The sequence below is a fragment of the Cyprinodon tularosa genome, unplaced genomic scaffold, assembly GCF_016077235.1.
Source record: "Cyprinodon tularosa strain WSP-4 unplaced genomic scaffold, ASM1607723v1 ctg155, whole genome shotgun sequence".
Lineage (NCBI taxonomy): Eukaryota > Metazoa > Chordata > Actinopteri > Cyprinodontiformes > Cyprinodontidae > Cyprinodon > Cyprinodon tularosa.
In genome coordinates, this window is record NW_024038386.1 from 98,612 (window position 1) to 122,207 (window position 23,596).

The 23,596-nt window shown below is 35.9% G+C and overlaps 1 protein-coding gene and 1 non-coding gene across 2 annotated transcripts; one reads left to right on the plus strand and one right to left on the minus strand.

The window, feature by feature from the left end:
* Positions 1-2,808: 2,808 nt before the first annotated feature.
* LOC119780102 (protein unc-119 homolog B-like) lies at positions 2,809-13,030 on the minus strand. Its single transcript, XM_038280004.1, has 5 exons — positions 12,650-13,030; positions 10,117-10,230; positions 9,870-9,969; positions 9,535-9,707; positions 2,809-4,487 (listed from the first exon to the last, which is right to left on the minus strand). Exons 1-5 carry the CDS (start codon positions 12,879-12,881, stop codon positions 4,375-4,377), a joined length of 732 nt encoding a protein of 243 aa, XP_038135932.1. The 5' UTR covers positions 12,882-13,030; the 3' UTR covers positions 2,809-4,374.
* Positions 13,031-17,956: 4,926 nt separating this feature from the next.
* Positions 17,957-18,039, plus strand: trnal-cag. The gene has a single exon. It is a non-coding gene; the product is annotated as a tRNA-Leu (tRNA).
* Positions 18,040-23,596: the final 5,557 nt, after the last annotated feature.

Sequence of the window (23,596 nt, forward strand, 5' to 3'; positions counted from 1 at the left end):
CAGAGTTAGGCAGGAAACAATGAACAATTGAGGTCGTAACAAACTATAATTAATAAAACAACATATTTGCAACACATTTTAGGTATAGATAGCATCAAAATCTTGATTATTTTGAAAACCCTTTTTTGGTACGAAATGTGTGAATCAACAACGAGGAAAAAACGGTAAACATCTTATGAGGATGGATGGGATGAAAGGAGGCTCTGAGAAGGAGAAGACATTTTTTTTTAAAAGTTGCTTCAAGTTTGCAAACTGACACAGGAAGAAAGATCTTAAAGTTTGAGATGTTTTAGAGACCGATACAACTGAAATCGACACAAAATGGATGAGGACTTCAGTTTGGCTGGAGGAATAGGTCAAAAATATAAAACAGGATTGTGAGAAACTGAAAACACCTTAGAGATTTTCTTCTCATTAAAAGGCAGAAAAAATAGGTTATCATACATGACCTAAAACTAGAAAGTTTACCATGGATCACTGTCAGACTCCTATATTAATTTACCTTTCTGAACAATGAGTTCAAAGAGGTACAATCATATTTACTGTAACTTAACTTTACTGTAACTTTATTTGTCTCTCCCTGCAGCCTTTTTGGCATGCAGCCCATATAATCACACATCCGCTACCGTGTGCTTTCCTGTTCAGAGCATCTGTTTGCTGGTTTGGCAGACGAATATTCCCGTCCAACTAAATGTGTTGCTGTAGATATAGAAATTCCGTTATCTAGACAAGTGTTATCTTACAGTCTTTAAAATAAATTAATTGCTGCCAACATTCATATTTCATATCCTAAAAACAGTGCAGTTAAAAGCTTGAGAGCAAAAAGACTGAAATGTGAAACACTGTCACCGTTTACGGCGTAATTTTAGGAGCCTTTTCTAAAATAGTGTCAGCAAGTGTTTTGTTTGTTATTTATTGATTTCTTATGAATTGGTGATTTTTTTTTTTGTATTTTTATTTTCTTAGTAAATTTTCAAAGTCAAATGTTTGGATACTTCTGTTCATTTAGATCAATATAGAACCCTTAAAGTCCATTAAACAAAGACAGACCACATTGGTTTCATCTCCATGGCATCCAGTTTTATTTGAAAGATCACAATTTATAGATTATTTTAATGCAGCTACTGGTGTTTTTTTTGTCTTTTATAGTGAAATTCTTAATTGTAGGTTAATATATATATATATATATATATATATATATATATATATATATATATATATATATATATATATATATATATATATATCTTATCTGATTGGATCACTTTGAATGAGCTTGGATACAGTTATTACACGTTTTTTTTTACTTCAATATTTAAAATATGCATATGTCTAGCATATGGTATAAAATCACCATTCACTCATTGCTTTGCCTTCATTTCATATCTAAGATTTATTTTATGTATTCAAGAAGCAGGCAAGAAATATGATGGAAAACGTAGTAACAAAAGAGACGTTTTTCTTAGTATTTGTTGGAAAAGAAGAAAACATTTTAGTGCTGTGAAGAAATCTCAGGTTATGCCTTTAAAAGGGTTTCCTAAACCTGGTATTACTTAATACCCTGATGTTGTACGTGTCAGTGTAGCTCCAAAAATCACTTATTTCTGCTGTAATATTGAAAACGTCGCTGACTTCCTGTTTGCATAACCTCACAGCCACAGCTGCAACAACACACTCACAGTCTGGGACATCCTAGTGGGTCATCAGCAGTCGTCTTTTATCTCAAAGCCCAAATTTGATAGAATAATTGAGGTTGTATGGGAGCTGTAAAGGAAAAGAGAAAGGTGAAAGATGGGTACTGTGCCCCAGGAGGGCCAGCTCTGGGGAGATAGTGAAGGTTCTGGACGGAGAAGAGATGAAGAAAAACATCATACAAAGAGGAGCTATAGGAATCCAATGCGGAAGAAAGAGCAAATAAAAACAGAGGGTGTGTGTGTATGCTCATTGTGTGTGTCTGTATGTGTGTGCAGCTGTGCAGTGTCGGAGCGAAGGGAGGCGTAAGCAGAGGGGGTCCATTGTGGGTCTTTGTGTGGCTCAGATTGTCCTCTTCTCTGGGAAAGTGGAAACTCAACACTTCTCTCCAGAGGTCTGGTTACCAGGTGAGAGAAAGAGGAAAGAAAAGAGAGAGGCAGAGAGAAAAACAGAGCGAGAGCTGCATAGGTGTGGAGAGAAACAAGACACAGGGAAAGGCAGAGGAGATTGAAAGATTTGGAGCTTGGGAGAAAGAAATAAAGGTTTAAAAGAACGAATGAAAAATAAGAATAAATACAAAAAGACTTGATTTCCATCTAAATAAATCCCCCCATTAAGCATGTTTACATCAGAATTTATAATTTAAATAACTATTTACAAAATAAGTTGTATTCTTCCTCTATATAACAGCATAATAACAATATAAATATGGTACTTGCAGTATTTTCACTTCTGCATGTTTTCATTATCTCTACATTTAGCAAATAGAAATATTATCCTCGAGTAGTTCAGTCTGATCTATAGTTATTGTTTCTCTGGTCTAATCAGAATGAAATTAAACTACTGTGAAATACCCCCTCCGAGTGGCCATCTATGGAACTTCTACGAACATTTTCAAAATCTTCAGGTAAATTTTCCTTGAACTTCATACAAACATATACATGTTTGATTGTCTGGCTCCTTAAGCCTTAATATTTACTCATTTGCAGAGCTATAAAGATATTTGGCTGTGTGTTGATATTGTAGATGTAGCATGAGTCTCGTTGAACGCTCAAAATGATTTGATATCTGATAATGATTTTCTCCCCTTGTGGAAAATGAAACAATCAGGACAAATTTTATTTCTGAAAATGTCCATTTATTAACTCAGTTCATTTATTGACTCAGTTCTTTGTTTGTTTGTTTTTTTTTTACAAACTATATGTATTTATTTATATATGTATATATTTTACAAACAGCTTGTACTCCAAACAACAACATTTAAACAAAGTAAGCAGAGGAAATACAACAGTCCACTTTGAAGGAAACAGAAAGCAGACCTTTGTCCACGTTTCATCCTGACAACTTTACGCCTCAAAATCACAATCAGAGATGAAGAAAGATCTGATTTTAGAATCACTAGAAGATTTAATAAGGAAGTACTTTTTTTATTGTTTACACGTCACAAATCTACAAGAAAAAAGGCGACATTTTGAGAGTAAAGTTAAAATACTCTCGATTTTTCGCTAGTTAAGAGGCTGAAAGGCCAAAAAAAGGATACAAAAAAAGAAAACAGATTTTTTTTTTAAAGAAACAGACAAAATAAGAAAAATAAATCAGCAGTTTCACGATTTTATCTACTTATTTCCATGTTACTTTCAACATTTCATCATGAAACGAATATTTCACATATGAGCTTTTCAAGTTTCTTCCTCCTATTTAAATATTCTTAAATGGAAAAGATCTTCTTTTAATAAACACCCCATCAAGTTAAAACCAAAATGTTCCATATTCTTTGAAATTAATATCCGTACTTTTTTATTTTTTGTTTTACTTTACATAAATATTTTCTTAAGACGTATCATCGCATGCATCATGATATTAAAACGCTCTTAAAAACAGATTTTCTATTTCAAACTGTTGGCTGTTTTTATTTAACAGATGATTGAAGAATTAAAGCAGAGTTAGCTGTTACCTGATCTTGTTTCATGTTAAAATCAAACAGGCTTAAATTTAAAAGAAAAAAAAACCCTTTGATGAGACTCGGCTCTAGTGTGGACGTGTCTTTTTGTGTAGAAATGAAAGGGATAGAGAGAGGAGAATGCAGGAGTAACCATGTGTGTTTGACATGCCTGTTTTTTGTGGATCGTTTCTCTTTTTTTTCCCCTCCTCTCCCCTGGTGTTGTCTGGAGTGGATTGCGGAGGCGGCAGCTGCTTCAGACAAAAACACTGGGGGTGCCACTTGGGGATTGAGTGTGTGTGTGTGTTCAGATGCCTGCATGTGTGTGTGTTGGCGATTTCAATAGTATAGCCGGAACACTTAAAAGAAGTCTGATCATCCATCCAATAGCTGTTTGACCTGTTTTAAACACATGTTCCACAGCCATTAGTGATTAGCCCTCTTTATAAGTATCAAATAAATATCTGTCAACATTTTAAACTAAACAACTGACGATAAATGGAGCCTCTTCCTGTTCCTATGTCTAATGAAGACTACCATCAACTTGCAGCAAGATGAAAACACCATGAAAATGAAACAAGCCGGCGCTGGACCTCTATGAAACAAGAGGCAGCTTCAACAAGCCTGTAAGAGCGCCGGCATGGGTGAACGTTCGAGTTGGATGTTCTGCAGAATGCATGCATGTGTGTACATGTCTGTCAACAGATGTGAGCAGCAGATCCTCGCATGCCAGGAAGCCACCATCATTGTCCTCCGTTGTAGGCGTAGTCGGCCTTGTTGTGCATGACCAGTCTGTTGTCGACAAAGTAGAAACTGTCCGACCGCGTCTCATAAGGAAACTCCACCATCTGATGCACTGCAAAGAAAAACAAACAAAAACCAGAAGAGGTTTGTTAGCAAACCGGCAGCAGGATGGATGGATGGATGGATGGATGGATGGATGGATGGATGGATGGATGGATGGATGGATGGATGGATGGATGGATGGATGGATGGATGGATAGATGGATGGATGGATGGATGGATGGATGGATCGATGGATCGATGGATGGATGGACAGTTAGAGGGATGGATGGATGGATGGATGGATGGATGGATGGATGGATAGATGGATGGATGGATGGATGGATGGATGGATGGATGGATCGATGGATGGATGGACAGTTAGAGGGATGGATGGATGGATGGATGGATGGATAGATGGATGGATGGATGGATGGATGGATGGATGGATCGATGGATGGATGGACAGTTAGAGGGATGGATGGATGAATAATGAATGGATGAATGAATGGATGGATGGATGGATGGATGGATGGATGGACAGTTAGAGGGATGGATGGATAATGAATGGATGGATGGATGGATAATGAATGGATGGATGGATGGATGGATCAATGGATGGCTGGATGGATGGATAATGGATGGATGGATGGATGGATGGATAGATCAATGGATGGATGGATGGATGGATGGATGGATGGATGGATGGATGGATGGATAATGAATGGATGAATGGATGGATGGATGGATGGATGGATAATGAATGGATGAATGGATGGATGGATGGATGGATGGAGAATAGATTTCAGCAAAGGGACAAAGTGGTACAGTCCAACAGCATATGAACTCTGTGACTTCTGGTTTTATCAAATAATGAAGTTTTATACCTTTCTTTTTTTATCAAATAAAATCACATCCCATACTATTTTTTCAGACTGATCAGGAATTCCTGTCTTTATCAACCTGCAGGTATTTAGCAGTAATGGCAGCTAGATTTGTGCTGGCAGTCAGGATTGAAATAACAATCTTGACTTTGCTAATTCAAAAAAATGTGAACATTTCATGTGTGATCTGCCTTCCAGTTGAACTGGATGGTATAAAACTGGGGTTTTGTGTAAACATGCTCTTTGGTGCTCGATTCAGCCTTCACTTAGTACAGATCCTAGTTTTTAGATGTTCGAGGGAATCCTGACGTATTTGACTGAGTTGTTGTTCTCCATCAGATCAGAGGATCCAGGATAGAGGGCGTAATTGCAGGCAGCACACCTGCCTGCAATTACTCTCCTCAAACAACCAGCAGGCTCTCCGCTCCTCCCTCATTGTCTCCATTTGCCCCAAGCCCAGCTCCCTGCTCACTATTAATAAATATACTCTGCCTGCTGAAGCCTTCTCCACTAACTCTTCTCCCTTCCAGACGTTAAAGAACGCCGCATAATTCAGAGTCTATCTAACATCATTACGTTCTGCAGGTGGGTCAGAAAACTACAGAAAAAGACAGAACCTTGATCGACACAGTGGTATGGCAGCTGATCCAAACTGCTATGTTTACGAGGCAAACATTGAAAACTGCACGAAAGTGAAGGCTGTGATTTACAGAGAAGCTTTGCTCGTCTGCTGCCATCAGCTGGTCGTTACATCACATCTTCAATGCAATCATTGAGAACATTTGGTCCAGCTTCTTCAAAAAAACTCTTCATTTAACCAAAAGATTAGATACAGACGATTGTAGGTCGACTCTGGGTTTGCAAACTTTGTGTACAGGAAAAACAAACTAGAATTTATGAAAAAAGAAGAGGCAGAAAAATGAACTTGCTTTGTTTTCTTAATATTTGCATCCATGATGTTTTCTTTAAAACCAAAGCGGAACCACAGTAGGTATCATCCATTAATCAGCTGACATTGGTATGCTAAACTCTACATCATCACATATTCAGCATTAGGATGTCAGTTCTGTAACTGATAAAAATAAACATTCAAAAGAATGAATTAAAACAACTCTTTCTCATTTCATAGCCACTGTGCAGCTCAGGTCAGAGACTGCTAGACTCTCCAATACTTATTTTCCATCGCTCACCACATTCTCTTGATCATATGGGTAATATGGCTCACCACCCGGGGCGCCAACCCGTCATAGGGCGACATAAAGGAAATTAAGTTTTCTATCCAATGAAAAGAGAAATAGGCCCCCCCTCTGTTGGAGGCTCAGATGAGCTATTAATAGGATTTCTTGATTGATACTGAAATTAAAGTGCTCGGCATTTATTCAGAGAAAATCAAAACATGTAAAGTAGCCTACTTATGAATATAGTCTGGAACTATTTACCTCTATACTTAAAAGAGTGTCAAAAAAACATAATTGGAGATTTCTTAAAGATTTACTCAACAAAAAAAACTGTTTATCTGAGGTTAAAAAAAAAAAATAAATAAAAACTGTATTAAATTATTTTACAAAGATTCCGTGTGTTATGTTGTTACGTCCACAAAGACACAACATATTTGAGGACACAGAAAAAACTAAGGGTACAAAAAAATTTATCTATTCTGTAGTTCACTCTCTTTAAAAAAAAAAACCCTCTTTCTCAAGACAGCTGTGGGGATGTTCTTTAGAGAAAAAACACAATTAAATATCCTCAGCTTCTGTGTCCAAAAGAAAGGAAAAAAGAACCAAACAAAGTATTAACAGAAAGTTGGACCTGGTGAGCCGATCAAAAACAAAAAAACAGTACAGCAGTGGGGCCACCCCTATACAGGGCCGTCGAAGCCCCTACTGCTACAAAAATAAACCAAAAAAGCAAAATAAAGAATCGAAAACAGGACAACCGGTCCCACCAGGCCGAAATCAAAACGAAAACAGCTTCCAAGCAAAGCTAACAAAAATACCGCATGGCAGGTCGGAGGTGTCGGCTGCGGCCTACAGCAGCTGGAGACAGGTGCGCCTTCTCCGTGGTGGAGATGAATGAGCGAGCAAAGGACGTCCTCCAAGATCAAAACCCAGCCCTTTTGTAGGCAGTCCAACAACCACTAATTAACCGGGGGGGAAAAAGTAACTCCAAAACATTAATTAAACTAAAAGTCAATATTTAACTATATAGAAAAAACGAATTCAAAATAATTGACTTATTAAGAATACATTAAAATACATTAAAACTAATAAAAAGTCACAGATTCAGACGGCTGTGGTAATAAAGGAAGGAGGATTAGCTCTTCATCACCAGGGCTGGATAGTCAGGAAAACATGGCTCTGCGATACAGAAACTAATCCACATGTCCCCGACTCTTTACTTTGGCCGTTTCTCACTACTTGTACTTGTGCGTTGTCGTGTGCTCGTGAAACGTCACCAGCCTCAGCCATAGTATTGTTCCAATTCACAAGAACAGCAGACTGAGTACGGACAAAGTCCCCGGATGTTGTTCTCACCCCTCCCTCTTTACCCAGCATGCATCAGAGCAGACTTGTCCTTTCTTGACAGCTGTCCCAGCATGCACTGCGGCAGCAGAAGCTTACAGGAGAGCACCCACAGAGCTCACAGTATTAAGTTAAAAGTTCTCTTTTCTGTTTTTCTATAAAAGTACATTTTAAGATCACCTTAAAGCGTCACTATATGGCCCATTTACTGATTTAGTGTGTAATTCAAAAAAAGTTCAGATGTTGAGAGGACTGCGGCAACATCGGAGGCTAACCACAGCCAGAGCTAACCTTAGCCCAACTGCAGCAGGTCTTTCTCAGCCTGGCCGTGTGGGAAGGCCCGCTTGCTCTGATGGCAATTTTCTTTTTAAATTTTGTTTATCAAAATGTTAATTTGATTTGTGTTTATCTGACTGTGTTCATTACTATTCCCCCACTATATGAAAGAAGTAAGAATTTATTATTATCTAGCGACTATTAATAACAGGAGGTGAAGAGCCAAGCGTGTGGTGATGTCACCGGTACGCTTCTGTTCCAATTGACCCATGTTGATGCTGCACGCTACTGTTCTTCCGAAGTCCATACTTTCCTGTGTTCTTATCAAGAACATACTTGGCGAGGACACAAGTCCGTACTCACGTTCTTGTGAATTGAGAAACAACCTTTGTCTACCTCGATATCTCCATAATGTCCCCATCGCGCTCTCTGAGTTTCGGCATATCGACCTGTAGGTCCAATGTGGACATTTATGGACCCAAATCTGATTTCTTTTCCCATATGCGACCTGCATCTGATCTTTCCATGACAGTCTGAACAACACAGATCCATTTTTTTCCCAATGCGACCCAGTCCACTTGGTTATGTGGTCCTTAATCCGATACGAATCTGAACTTTTCAAATGCTACCTGTGTCTGAACTGCCAGGTCGCATTCATCCGACCTGAATGTCATTAATACCCAACAAAGGTCACTATTCTGCTTCTTGCTACGCAGAAGTGGCAAGAAAAACAACAACAGTGGTGGGCGATAATTTATGTTTAACCATCTTGGAAAGATTGAGTTTTTAATGTTGGGAAAAATCATTAGATGTTCTGCAGCACGTCCATCCATGTTTACTTCCGTATACACAGAGCACGCTTGCTTGTGACGTCATTGCTTCCTCTACTGCGCATGCGGGACACTTAGGTTGTATGACTGCAGTTCACACAGGAGATCCCATACAAGTCGCATATATTTGGAAATATGAACGGCAATGCAAAAAAATTGGATTTCACAAAAAAGTCTGAATTGAGCATCAAGGCCTGCAGTGTGAACGTAGTCTTAAAGTCGATCCATCCGTTCTAATATACCCCTATTTAAACATGTCTTTTTGCTTTGCAATGTTACACAGTTTGATAACAGAATTATATTTATAAATAAAATTAAATTACTAAAGCTCACCTTTTATTTAAAAACTCCCATAAGCAACTAATGCTTGATCCATACATGTGTTCCAGCAGCTCTTCTATTAAAGCGATCAGTGTGTACAGGTGTTTTATCTCTAGATGTTGCGGTACATTTTATGTTTGTTGTATACGTCTGCTGCATGGATGTGGCCCAGCTGGTTCCCCATACTGACCACAGAGCACAACAAGCTGATTCACACAGCAAGAAGAGATGGACACGTTTCTAACAAGAACACATGGAATCGCTGCTTTTTCTTTCCCAGGACTCACCCAGGCTGTCGGAGAGCTGGGGGAACTCGTAGATGTGCTCACAGGTGTTACGGCTGCTTGGGATGCAGAAGCCAAAGTCGAAGTCAAAGCTCTTGAGCAGATGTTCACGAAAGTAGTGCCTCTCGATCATCCGGAAGTTGTTTAGGGGCCGGTTCCCAACCGTGAACTCCACCCTGATAAAGTGAAGGAAAGAGAAGCTGAGATGAAACAGCTTCATTCTTTTTTTTTTTTTTTTGGCCGTACGAAAAAAAAAAATTTTTTATTAATCAGGACACAGAAAAAAAAAAGAAGAATACAGCTCCTTGATGCTTTCAAGCTATGTGTGAGTCACTCACGTAGCTCCCACAGTCCTCAGACGAAGGAAAGCCGGCGTAAACTGGTAGCGAACAAATCGGCCCGCTGTGCCGTCTCCGTCCCTGTTCTCCTCCTCATCATCTGAGAGCAGGATTCACAACACAAAAAGCAGGTTTGGAGTTACATTTCCGAACAAGCAGCTTGCTTTGACCTAAAGGCTACAAACTAATGCTGCCAAAGGAGCCTCTGTTTTAAAATGAAACAGAACAGAACAGTGGAATAAAGCACCTGAAAGCGGAGGTTTGGCGATCTCAAACAGGACGGTGTCGCTTTCCAGGTCTCTGATTTTAAAACGAACAAAGTCAATGTTGTAAATGTTGTCCTCAGGTTTACAAAGGTATCCTGCAACGGCAACACAGAGGATAGAGAACGACAACTTCAATAACAACAACAATTATAACACAATGTCAAAACAAAAGGTCAATGTTTTAGGTTTGCTAAATGATGACATAACCAGGACTATTTGTATCCTTTTTAACGCTCTTAAAATAATAGTTTCAACTGCATAATTTGGTTCAAATCCTTCCGGTAGTATCCACAAGCAAACACTTGCCAGACTAATGGTTTGTAGATTCTCCTGTTCCCACAAACCTTTATGACTTTTCTTAAAGAAACAAATTAGGATTGTTTTTTGATGGTGATGCCAAAAAAAGGACATTTTTCACCCTTAAACATTTCATTCTTTAAAGTTGTTATATTTTTTGTTTGTTTAGTTTTTCTTCCAGGGCATCAGTAGTAAAACTCGCCCACGACATAATGCTGCCGCCTCCGTGCTTTATTATTGTATTGGTGATTTCATGCTCACGGGCTTTCCTCCAAAACAAAACAGTTATTCAACTACAAACACCCTTCTCTTTCTCCCTGTGTGTCTTTGCAAACTATAATCTGGCTTTTTCTTTCTCCCTTTCAGTGCAGATCATGGTAACCTCTCACCATCTACAGGATTTTTTCAATTCCCTTTGCCCTTTAGTCAAGGTTTGACCCTCAGATTTTCCTCTAAGACACATTCACCTCTGTGACCCGCCTCCATAATAATCACTGGAAGAACATTTTAGTGTTAATCTTTGAGATAAATGAACTGGCATTTCACTTTTCCTTCTGATTTTTCTGTACTTTCCCAGTGATTCCATAAAAGAAGCTTTATTCATCCTTAAAAATGTCCCAGGTTCATATCAAATAATAATGCACATGGCTTTCCAAATTTGTTAAAAGGATGCAGAATTTAATGTACAACACCTTTACATGCAAATTTCTGTTTCACCCTACACATATAAAGCCATAAAACAAAAAAATGCGAAATGTCTAATTAATAATAATAATAATACATTTTATTTTAAAGGCGCCTTTTTGGAACACTAAAGGTCACCTTACAAAAGAAAAAAACACAATGGGAGAAACAAAATCAAAACACAGAATAAAACCATTTCAAAAATACAACAAAAATTAAAAGGCTGGGACAGGGAGATTAATATTGAAGAGAATAGGCTATTTTAAACAGATGAGTTTTGATTTGAAATGGAGAAATTATCATGCAGTTAAAGGTGCAGAACATAGGGATAGATGCTGCAGCCACAGCAAAACACAGCTTTTTACAAAAAAACAAAAAACACAAAATTTTTGTAGTTTGTTTTAGATTTTATGAAAGCAAAAACACTTTTCTTTAACCTCAGCAATTTAGGTGCGTAATTACAAAAGCATTTGTACTAAAAATAGTTTTTGCCCTATTTTTCCTGCACATAAAATAAATCAACTAGTTCAGATGGGGAAATTTTTTGTTTTAGTTATTTTTAAAATGGTCTATTTTTGTTTCCTAACCTTAAATATGAAATAACACCTGGCAATTAGGCTGTCGTTCTAACACAATAGTTTAATATCTATTTTTTTTATCTCTATCCAACCAGCTGTATACGGAAGAGGACGTGTCTTAAAACTGATTTTGACATTTTATTTCAGTTTTATATGGGAAAAAAGGTCAGTATTCTGAGATTAAAGTCAGAATTCTTAGATTAAAGTCAGACTTATGAAATTAAAGTCAGAATTCTGAGATTAAAGTCGGAATTCTGAGATCAAAGTCAGAATTATGAAATTAATGTCAAAATTCTGAGAAAAAAGTCAGAATTATGAAATTAATTTCAAAATTCTGAGAAAAAAAAACTCAGATTAAAGTCAGAATTCTTAGATTAAAGTCAGACTTATGAAATTAAAGTCAGAATTCTGAGATTAAAGTCAGAATTCTGAGATAAAAGTCAGAATCCTGAGATTAAAGTCAGAATTCTGAGATTAAAGTCATAATTCTGAGAAAAAAAATGTTTTCTCATATTATACTGAAATAAAATCTAAAAATCTGTTAATTTTTTAATTGGCCCTAATCGTCTTCCGTAGTAAATGTAGGCCATGACACAGAAAGTCTTCACCATGGAGCTGAGAGAGGGCCTGGCTGCTCCAAATACTCATCCTTCTGTTCTCTCAACATCACATTATTAAATTATTTCATCAGAACCCACTAGAAACATGGAAATAGTTGTTATGCTATCATGATTGCTCCTATGAAGGCAGACTGAGGTATCCTCTGAGTTGTTTTAAAAATAGAAACAACAGGGATTACCTGTGACGTGGAAGACTTGTTTGTGTTTCTGTTACAAAAAAAAAAATTGTCACAGCCCCTTAGTTTGTAACACAGAGGAAATGACGCGTTTTATTTTTATTTCATTTATTTTTTTCTTTAATTGAAAAGTGCTTCCATAGTGAAATGGATCCAAACCTCTGGTAGCAGCTCGCAGCCCCAGCACATCCTCCGGACGGATAGGTTCACTCTTCGCCCGCAGCTCTTCCTCGGTCACCGGCCTGCCTTCCAGCTGGCTTCTCCTGGATTTGAGCCTCTTCAAGACGCCTCCGCCGGGCTTGCGGTCCCGCGGAGGGCCGGTAGAGCCGTGCCCGCCGCTGGAGACGTTTTCAGCAACAGGCGCGTCGCTGCGGGCTTTGGCTCCGCTCATCGCTGCAGACTGAATCTATCTCGGCTTCTCGGCTCCTGCTCTTCACCCGCTTCTTGGACAAAAAAAAAAAAAACTGGGAGCAGAGGCGCAGGGAGCGGAAGATGGCGGCGCATATGTCGAACGTCGGGAGAGCTGTCGATGAGCGGTCAAGCGCTTGTTTTTGTATGCGCTTGCAATACGGTTGCCATGACAACTGGCTCTTAGTGTGTTCTAAACCATACCGAAATATGTCCACCAGATGGCGGCAGAGAGCGCTGCTCCGATAGAAGCAGTGATTTAGGATAAATCAACTAATCAATAACTTACACCTCTGTTAAAGAGTAGCTAAATGGGATAATATACTCCAGTGGTGTCTAAACTTTTCCCCTAGCTTTACTTGTCGAAACTATATATATATATATATATATATATATATATATATATATATATATATATATATATATATATATATATATATATATATATATATATATATATATATATATATATATATATATATATATATATATATATATATATATATATATATATATATTGTATATTTTATAAGAAAATCTAATGAACCAACTGAACATATTGACATTTCTCCTTTTCAACAACAAACTCGCGTGTAAGTTCACAATAAAGCTACTCTTCTATAAGGAATAACCCTTTCATCTGCATAGGTAAAAAGGTGTTTTTATGGCCAACTTAAACATCAATTTATTTTGGAGGTATCTACAGTTGAGAAGTTCAGTAGGATCTGTTTTTGGTTTGAGAAGAGAGAATGAAGAAGATAATGTGATGCAGGAGTTTTTTAATGCTCTGCCTAAAATGTGTGAAAATGTAAAAATAATCTGGCAGAAAGATCTTGATACGGAAATTGAAGAAGCTGTGCGGGAAAATATTATTTCAAACGTGGGAGGGGCTGCAAGGGATGCAAGAAATAAATGTATTCACTACAAAATTATACATAGGTATTATTTTACACCAAATAAGCTATGCCGAATGGGTCTAATAAAGGATAACAAATGTTGGAAGTGTAATAAAGAGGTGGGTACACCTCTCCAATGCACTATGGGATCGCCCCTTGATAATGCCCTTTTGGAAGGCAGTTTTGAAAAAAATTTGAGGACTGGCTCAGTCAACTTTTACCAGAGTCTGCACAATTCTGCCTCTTAGGCAGGGGCGGATCTAGAAAAATATTTATGGGGTGGCAAGAGGGGGGCAGGAATTTTTTAGGGGTGGCAACATATGGCATTTGTTTACACTGAATTTAATCACAGTTATCACAGTTTGGTGAGAATAGTATGTACAGTACTAGTGTTTCATGTGAAACAGTTCATATTAATAATACATCGTACAATGTGATCTCACTTAATAGGAGATAGGAGAATGATAACACTACTTCTAGAGGGGCATTATCACAGGAAAGGTATTAAGGTAAGACACAGGTGCTGAGGTGCAGATGTCTGAGACTGACTGTCAGAGAGGCAGCGTTGCAGCATTTGCACAAGAAGAAACTATAGAAAGAAAAAGTTTCCCATCAGAGATCTATGGACTGAGCTGGACTAAAGTGAGCATAACTACACAGTAGAAATAAATGGATCAAGGCACCCGAATAAGGTACTGGATATCTATGTAATGTTTACTCTGAACACACATTTACCCCATTTGTTCCTCAGTAACTTGACATACAGCAGTTAAGGCAACATGAAAGGGACATTTCATGCATGTAAATATGCTGTAAATAGAGCTGTATATGGAGGACCAACTCTGCCATATTTAAAAATAAATACAGAAATAAATAAATGCTCAATAAATAAATAAGCATACAATTAATTGCCACCAAAAATATAATCAACAAATAAATGTAATTAGAAATTATATTATAATGGCAGGCAGAAATGTTAAAAGGGCAGGCAGAAAGAAATAGCGGCGAAGAAATAACTAGGATAAAAAAAATACAAAGGAAGAATAAAACAGACAGAAATATGATAACATGCACATAAATAAATACTTAAAAATATAAGTAATTAAAAAATGGAGTTGAAGATAATAAATGACAAAAAAATAAATAAGGTAAATATTAAAAAGGCAAAGAAATAAAGAAGCCAATTAAAAGAGTTATATACCTTTATGACTAGCTGTATAATTTAATTTCTACTTACATTTATTCGTTGTTGTTTTTTTTTTGGTGGCAATTAATTTTATGCTTATTTATTTATTAAGCATTTATTTATTTCTGTATTTATTTTTAAATATGGCAGAGTTGGTCCTCCATACTGCTGTATCAACAAATCAACAAAAAGGCGGGTTCTGTATGTTACATCAAAATATCCACAAATCTGAAAAGAAGCAACATAAAAATACATTTTGCTTGTGAGTAGGTTCATACAGGTCATTTCTGGATAGTTTCATATTATATATACAAAACAAGAAACATCAACACTGCTTCGTATTAAGCAGGATTCACACCAGTATCACGTTTTTAACTTTTAACACTTTTGGTTTTATTAAAGGAAATATCAGATTTTCTCAGGTGCCAAAACAAAATGTAACATCTCTGTAAAGGCTCACCAGAGAGCAAAACATAAAGTGAACATAACTATAACAGCTGAATGCAGTGATTTCCATGTTGCTCAGCAAAACGCTTCACAACTTTATTTAGATCCAATGCCTTTGTGCGTTTTGATTTGAGTACAACCAAACTTGATCATCTCTTTTCTGTCATAGTTGACCGCAAATATGTCTTTATGAGCCTGAGACGTCAGGACTAAATAACATCATAGACAGAGAAATAACGTTCTGCAACCTGATTTTTATCATCTCAAAATCAGCATTGAAGCTATGCTAGCAACATTGTGCTTTCATTATAATTTTATTTCTCGATAGATAGTTAATCAGTTTTTACCTGTTTCATCCCGTGTCTCCTCTCCCCATCACCCCTGGCTCCCTCGCTTTGCCCCACTCGGTTTTCAAAACAATCAGTCTCAGTCGCTCTCGCGTCATCTCGTGCTGCATTCACTGCAGTCCTACCGCCAACTGGGGTGGCAGCTGGGGTGGCAAGGCTGTTATTTAGGGTGGCATTTGCCACCCTATGCCACCCCAGTAGATCCGCCTATGCTCTTAGGAGAAAAGTCATTGATGCCAGAGGGTATTCCAAAAGCTGAAGGTAGACTAATGATGACAGGTTTTCTGATAGCTGCTAGAATTATTTTTCGAAAATGAAAGAGCCCATATAGACTGGAAATTAAGTTATGGCTTCAACTTATGTGAGAGACAGCAGCTTTTGAAGTCATGATTTCCAGGGTGCAGAAGGAGCCGAGTAAAGCTAGCCAAGCATGGCTGTATTTTGACTACGGTGTTGAAATCTATTCTTAAGGGATGTTGGATGTGTTGTATACTGTATGTACATTAATATGTTTTGGAATAGATAATTGATGAGTGCTGTCATGTTCCGTGTTGCTGCCGATATGTGTTTTTGTTTTTTGAAAGTCGTTTGTCTGTAATTGTATGATAATAAAAGCAAAAATAATGAAAAAAAAAATTAATGACAAAAAAAATAAACTAGCATGTAATATTTCAATTACATTATGTACTTTTTCTTATTTTTAAACATTCCCATTGATAAAAGCCTACCAATATTTTTTTTTATCAGGAATCTTAATTTGATTTATTATAGTTTCAGTGCATGTTTTATTTGAGTTGTTATTTAATACATTTATATTTACACTGTGTGTGCTTTCATCTGTTTTAACTGTTCCTTTGTAGCACTTTGAGATCTGTTTTACTTATATAAGGTGCTTTATAATCAGAGTACGTTATTATTATTGTATTATTATTATTATTATTATTATTATTATTATTATTATTATTATTATTATTATTATTATTATTATTATTATTATTATTATTATTATCATTATTATCATTTTATATTATTTTATATTATTCTTATCTTTATTAATACAGGCCTGTCAACTCTCACCCATTGGGAGTGAGACTCACCCATCTCAGTGTCTTCACACACTCTCACTCCATATACCCAATTTCTCACACTAAAAATGACTGACATTAAAACCATTCCACTTATGTATGCCTTGTATAGTACTTGAGTGTAAATATGAATAAAAAATAGAGCAGCTAGCTTAAATTATTGATGTAAAGGCTGAGTGTAGGATCACATCCGGGCAGTCGTGGGTGAGCGGTTAGGGTGTCAGACTTGGATCCCAAAGGTTACCGGTTCGACTCCTGACCCGCCAGGTTGGTGGGGGGAGTAATTAACCAGCGCTCTCCCCCATCCTCCTCCATGACTGAGGTACCCTGAGCATGGTACCGTCCCGCCACACTGCTCCCTTGGGGCGCCATTGAGGGCTGCCCCCTTGCACGGGTGAGGCATAAATGCAATTTCATGGTGTGCAGTGTTCACTTGTGTGTGCTGTGTCACAATGACAATGGGAGTTGGAGGAGTTTCCCAAAGGGCTTTCACTTATCCAACGGTTTGTTTTTTCTTTACCTAGTTTTAGTTCATGTTTTGCTCACAAGTTAAATAATTATTGCTCAGTCTAGTTTAATAATCTCCAGTTGGAATTTAGGAGTAATTAAAGTGTTTGCTTCATCACACCTGTGATGAAGCAAACACTTTGCCACACATCAAATAATCTAAAGGTATTCACTGAAAACGGAAGAACATTTTAGGGGATTTAATTTTTAAATTACTCATCAGATGTGAGTGAAGTTTGGTAAGTAACATCTGGCAACATGTACAAAGAAGGACTACAGTTAAAGAGAATTTGAACGGTTTTTATTTTGAACAAATTGATGAATAACATCTGGAGGCTCTCCCGTCAGTTATGTTTTAATGATGAGATGAGGAACATGCACATTACCACACCACGACCGTGACAAAAAAAATGTATTTACCTATTAAAATGAGGAAACAATATTTTTTCGAACAGGAAAGCAAGAATTACATCATATAATTAAATTTATATTCCATCAGGGTCGCGTTGGAACCGGTGCCTATCTTTGGGTGTGTAGATAGGTATTTGTCAGATTTTTTATCCGATTAATGGTACCTAACACGGCATGTCGTCAGGATGGCCGAGCGGTCTAAGGCGCTACGTTCAGGTCGTAGTCTCCCCTGGAGGCGTGGGTTCGAATCCCACTTCTGACAGCATCTTTTGTTTTTGTATCGTTCCTCTTCCTTTTGCAGTAATACCACAAAGTTTACAAACTAAAGCGTTTTTATACAAGGGAAGGGGGGCAATGTGAATTCTATCGCAAACAAAATCGCTGACCTCAGTAGTCAGGTAACTGCCTAGAGTCTCTCAGAGACAATTCAAAATGTGTCTACATTTTAACTAGAATCTATTGTAATGTAATGTGTTTATTTGATCATTAAACAGATTTCGATCACAAACCACAGCACATTTTGGCTATATCGTTTTTAGTTCCTGTTGATATTTTTCATTGGCTGTGCGAAACGATTGAGTTAAAATGTGAACCAATCAGCGAGGCAAACGTCAGCAAAACACGGAAGCTGTTCATTGCTCCTAGTGGACGTCAGAGTTCCCACTTCCTGCAAACAGATGCAAAAATGTTGTTTTGGTTTACATCGTGAAAAAAAGGAGACCTTTTTCTGTTATAAATGGGTTTTTCGTGGATTGGCGTCGCCTAGCGTCGTTTTATCCATAGCTGTCACCATTAAAGTGGACCAACAGCGCCCCTTGCTGGCGTATACTTGTATAACACCAGTGTTACTTTTTCTGTATTCAAAACATTTTAAATTTTCATATATTACTTCCTATTTTTTCAGATATTCATAATTACTTAATAGCAAAAACACTGTGGTTAATTATGCACATCAATATCATTAAAGATGATAAGTACAGAATTCCTGCTCTCTTCAGAACTAGATTTTTTATTTTATGGGGTAAAGAGAAAATTACGTGTCTCTGCATTCATCTATGAGTCTTTAGTAATATCGTAGCTATAATCATTGATAACTATTTTAATAAAAACGTATTGAATAATCAATTTATGTAGATACTAGTACTTGTAAATATCAATTTTAAGTAGGTAAGTAATGACAAAGAAAAGATGTTCACCCCAGAACTCAAAACTGAAAGAATTTTATCCACTTTAATTTTTATCTAGAAAGCATGGATGTTTAAATATATGCATCTATTTGTTAGCAAAGGTTGTAGGAAAGTATATATATTAAAGTTGGGTTAGATGAGCATAGGGTATAGAAAGCTATTACTTTAGCACACCATCCCACTTCATGAGAGTGTGCTAATTAAATCAAAATGTATCATAATACTTGAAAAATTGTGTAAAAAATGGTCTGAGTGAGCCTAAAGTGCAGATTTTCTTGTATTTTTGTTGCTGAAAATGTTAAAGGTTCAGTGTGTAATAATTGCAGGGATTTGCTGACTTCAATGTAATTAATTATCTATGTGTGTTATTTATCATCACCTGTGAACTAAAAGTCTAAATCTTTTTGTTTTCCTTGCCTTAGAAATTGCTATTCATAGTTATATAGGAGAGGGTTCGCATTTGTGGAGGTGACTGTAGAGATTGCCATTATGCTTGAATGGCATTTATTTATTTTTTTTACAGGTCATTATTTGTATTATTTTCTATGAAGAAATTTTTTTCAGATGTCATAAATTCATTCAAGCTGATAAATATGAAAATGACCATTTAGAACATGTAAATGTTTCTAGGTATAAAAAATTAATTCTTAGTAGTACAATTTTGTTTTTCTGCAAAGATATTATTTAGAAAATCTGTTATTATAATTCAGTCTAGGGGTGGGATCTAGATGATAACTTAATGCGTTTTATTATTTTATATGATAGATCAACATATATGAGTGCACATTTTATGTATTTTAAAGAATTTTATAAACAAGATTCTAAAAGGTGTAAAATTAAAATATTTGCGAGGATACTATCAATTTGAATTCGACCGTTTCTACATCGATACATTCAAATATCTTACATGGTTTGAAATGAAAGCTTTGAATCCCAAAAGATTATCAAATTTATTTTGTAAACGTGTAAAGAAAAATGTTCACTGTTTTGTCGATGTGTTATGATGGTAAAGTTCTGTTTCTGAGATTATTTTTTTTCTTTGTGTTTGAGCTAACAAAGAAAATCTCAATAAATGGTAAACAATGATGGCCTATAATTGATGGGTGATTTATGGCAAGATACACCTGATCCAGTGATGCAACCTGTTGGAACATTTGCTCCAGCACCAAGTATCCAACCTGATACTCCATTTCCCATGGGTCGTTGCGGCTCAACACTGATTGGTCAGCTCGGATAAAAAGGTGGATGACGGTGAATATATTTAAACATCAGTGCTTTCAAAATAAAAGGTATAGTGGATAAAAAATTTCAGGTTTGAGTTCTGGGGCAAACATCTTTTCCATTGTCATTACTTACCTACTTTTATCAATAATCATCCTGCATAAAATTGATATTTACAAGTACTAATATCTACATAAATTGATTACTTAATACTTTTTGATTAAAATAGTTGTTGATAGTTATAGCTATGATATTACTAAAGACTCCTAGATGAATGCAGACACATAATTTTCTCTATTCCCCAGAAAACACAAAATCTAGTTTTGAACAGAGCAGAAATTCTGTACTTATCATCTTTAAAGTTAGTATATTGATGTGCATAATTAACCACAGTGTTTTTGCTATCAAGTAATTATGAGTACATGAAAAAAAATAGTAAGTAATATACGAGAAATTAAAATGTTTGGAATATTCCACTTGATTATTGGGGGGAAAATGGTAGGGGTGGCAAATGATTGGCTAAGGGTGGCTATGGCCACCTCTGCCCCCCATCTAGCTCTGCCCCTGGTTATGGAGGGGGAACAGCTTATTTCAGTCAGCTAAAATAGATGGTTCCCCCCTCATAACTCTGGCAAATAAGGAAGAAATGCTACCAAAATCACAGAGTTTGTTGTTGATGAAGACAGGAATAAACACGGTTAAAGACTTGCAGGTAAATTAATTTCTTCCCAAGTCATGGAGTGGGAGTAATCTGTCATTTTTTACATTAAAACAGGATTTAGCAGAAAGTCTACACTCTCATCTTCCCCCTCAGAGCTAAGCCCCTGACCTCCAAGAATCCTAGATCCACCCCTGCTAATGAGTCTGAGGGAAGTTTTAAGATTTGCAGGCAGCTCACTCCCATGTTTTCATGAAAGCAAGGCAAATGAACGTTGTAAAGGTTCAGGTGTTATGCAAATGCCTGTTTACTGTGCGTGAGCGCTGACGTGCAGTTAAAAAGCCCTGGGTAGCCTCAGCAACAGTGAGAAAAGAGCAACACGGATCCTATTCCTTTTCTCTTATGGTGAGTGAGTCTTCCCTTCAATCAGAACCAGTTTATCCAGTTCATTGAAAACCAAACCAAAGGTAAGCTGGATATTCAGACATTCTACTTTAGTTTGAACATTTCAAAATAAGAGTCTGAGTTATTTTTATAGACAGATTTTGGCATGCCATCAAATGGTGCATAAATGTTAAAGAAACAGAGACAGACTGTCAGGAGTTTATGGAAGGACTTTGTTCTGGGGCTGTCTTTTTTTTTTTTTTTAGCTCAAACATAGATGGTAAAAGAGTAATTAGTACGACTGAAGCTTAAAGCCGACTGTAATCTCTAGATAATTGTTAGTAAATTGTAAAGGCCACACATTAAATTGGTCCACGGGAGGAATCAGATAGGGTCTCTTCTGTCAGAGCATATCATTATAAGAAATAGATTTAGCATTAAACTGCAAAAGCTGATATAAGAAACTAAACATTTCTTAAAATGAGTGTATTTCTCCTTAAATGGAGCAGGTTAATATGATGATCTGCCAAAGGAAGGGGGAATATTGCTCATAAATATAAAATAATTAGATATATAACACTGACAAAAAATTAAATGGGATTTTTTTTTTCTGATTTCAAACATAATTTATCTTTTTCCACTTAGTAAATTTTCTAACTTAGGAAACAAGGGAAAATGCATTTGTTTTAACATAAATCAAATTATTTATATCTAATATTTCCAGTGTGTGGGGCCATAACAGGAAGGAACAAATTATAATATAATTATAATGAGAAATATTTAATATTATAATGAGTTGAGAAATATTTGATCTTTTTTTTTTTACAGTTAACAGTAAATAAAATTGATATAAAATAAATTACTACAGTGAATTGTACCAACGAAATTGTGTAAACTGAGAAAATGTTTTCAACCCTAGATCCTTCTTCTATTACGTTAAATGCAGAAAGATCAATGTGATATATATATATATATATATATATATATATATCACATTGATCACTCTGCATTTAACGTAATATATATATATTATAACGTAATATATAACGTAATATATATATATATATATATATATACTGTATATATATATATATATATATATATATAACTGTATAATGATTCTCTAGAAAAGTCACATTATATTAATAGTATTATCTTGAATAAACATACTGTGACTCTAAAATAAGTTATTCATTTGTTACATTGACTTCTATCTTATGATTTATCTTAAGTTTTTAACCTGTCAAGTTTTTTTTTTTTTTAGATTTTTCACATTACAATTTGTATTTTTCCCAAGCACACAACAGTTTAAAGCAAAGTTTAGTTTGAAAAGAATGTGCAGGAAGGATTGAAAGGCATGTTAACACAGTAATGTAGGCTTGAGTTCATTATCTGAGGCATGCATATACACACCAGGAACCTGTAGAATTAAAAAATACTGAATTAAAAAAAACGTTTAAAAAACAAACATGTTTCCTTGTAGATCGTAGAGAGCATGCGCGAGATGATTGAATTCAAAGCAGCAAAACATGCGGAAATGATCCATGGTTTCCGCGAACCATTAAATTAAATTGCAATTCATTAATATTTTGGGATTTTTTTCATTAATTTCATAAAAAAAAAATGTTTCATTAATTTTTATTATTTTTTTTTATTTTTCGGTGTAACAATAAACATATACCAAACCGAACCGAAAACCGTGAATATAATATATATATATATATATATATATATATATATATATATATATATATATATATATATATATATATATATATATGTATATATATATATATATATATATATATATGTATATATATGTATTTATATACATCTTTTCCTTTTTCATTCCTTACCTACTTTTATAAATAATCATCCTGCATAAACAAATTTCTTTACCCCATAAAACACAAAATCTAGTTCTAAAAAGAGTGGAATTCTGTACTTATCATCTTTAATGTTAGTATATTGATGTGCATAATTAACCACAGTGTTTTTGGTATCAAGTAATTATGAATATATGAAAAAAAAACTAAAAAATATTGAATACAGAAAGAAACACTGGTGTTATATAAGTATACGCCAGCAAGAGGCGCTGTTGGTCCACTTTACACCGCAATGTCTGTTAATGGTGACAGACGCTAGGCTGTTTGCAGGAAGTGGGAACTTTGACGTCCACTAGGAGCAATGAACAGTTTCCGTACCCACTTTGTTTAAATAAAGTTCATAAAAAAAAAAAAAAAAAGAACAGTTTCCGTGTTTGGCTGACGTTTGCCTCGCTGATTGCAATTACAATTGGTTCTAGTTAAAAAATGAAGACACATTTTGAATGGTCTCTGCTAACCTATAGGCAGTTACCTGACTATACA

What these genes read in the sequence shown, in the direction of transcription:
- LOC119780102 (XM_038280004.1), bottom strand. Translation starts at nt 12,881, where the DNA reads ATGAGCGGAGCCAAAGCCCGCAGCGACGCGCCTGTTGCTGAAAACGTC. An exon ending in CGCCAAACCTCCGCTTTCAG is followed by an intron (nt 9,970 to 10,116) that starts GTGCTTTATTCC and finishes TCCTGCTCTCAG; the next exon opens with ATGATGAGGAGGAGAACAGG. An exon ending in CTGAGGACTGTGGGAGCTAC is followed by an intron (nt 9,708 to 9,869) that starts GTGAGTGACTCA and finishes TCACTTTATCAG; the next exon opens with GGTGGAGTTCACGGTTGGGA.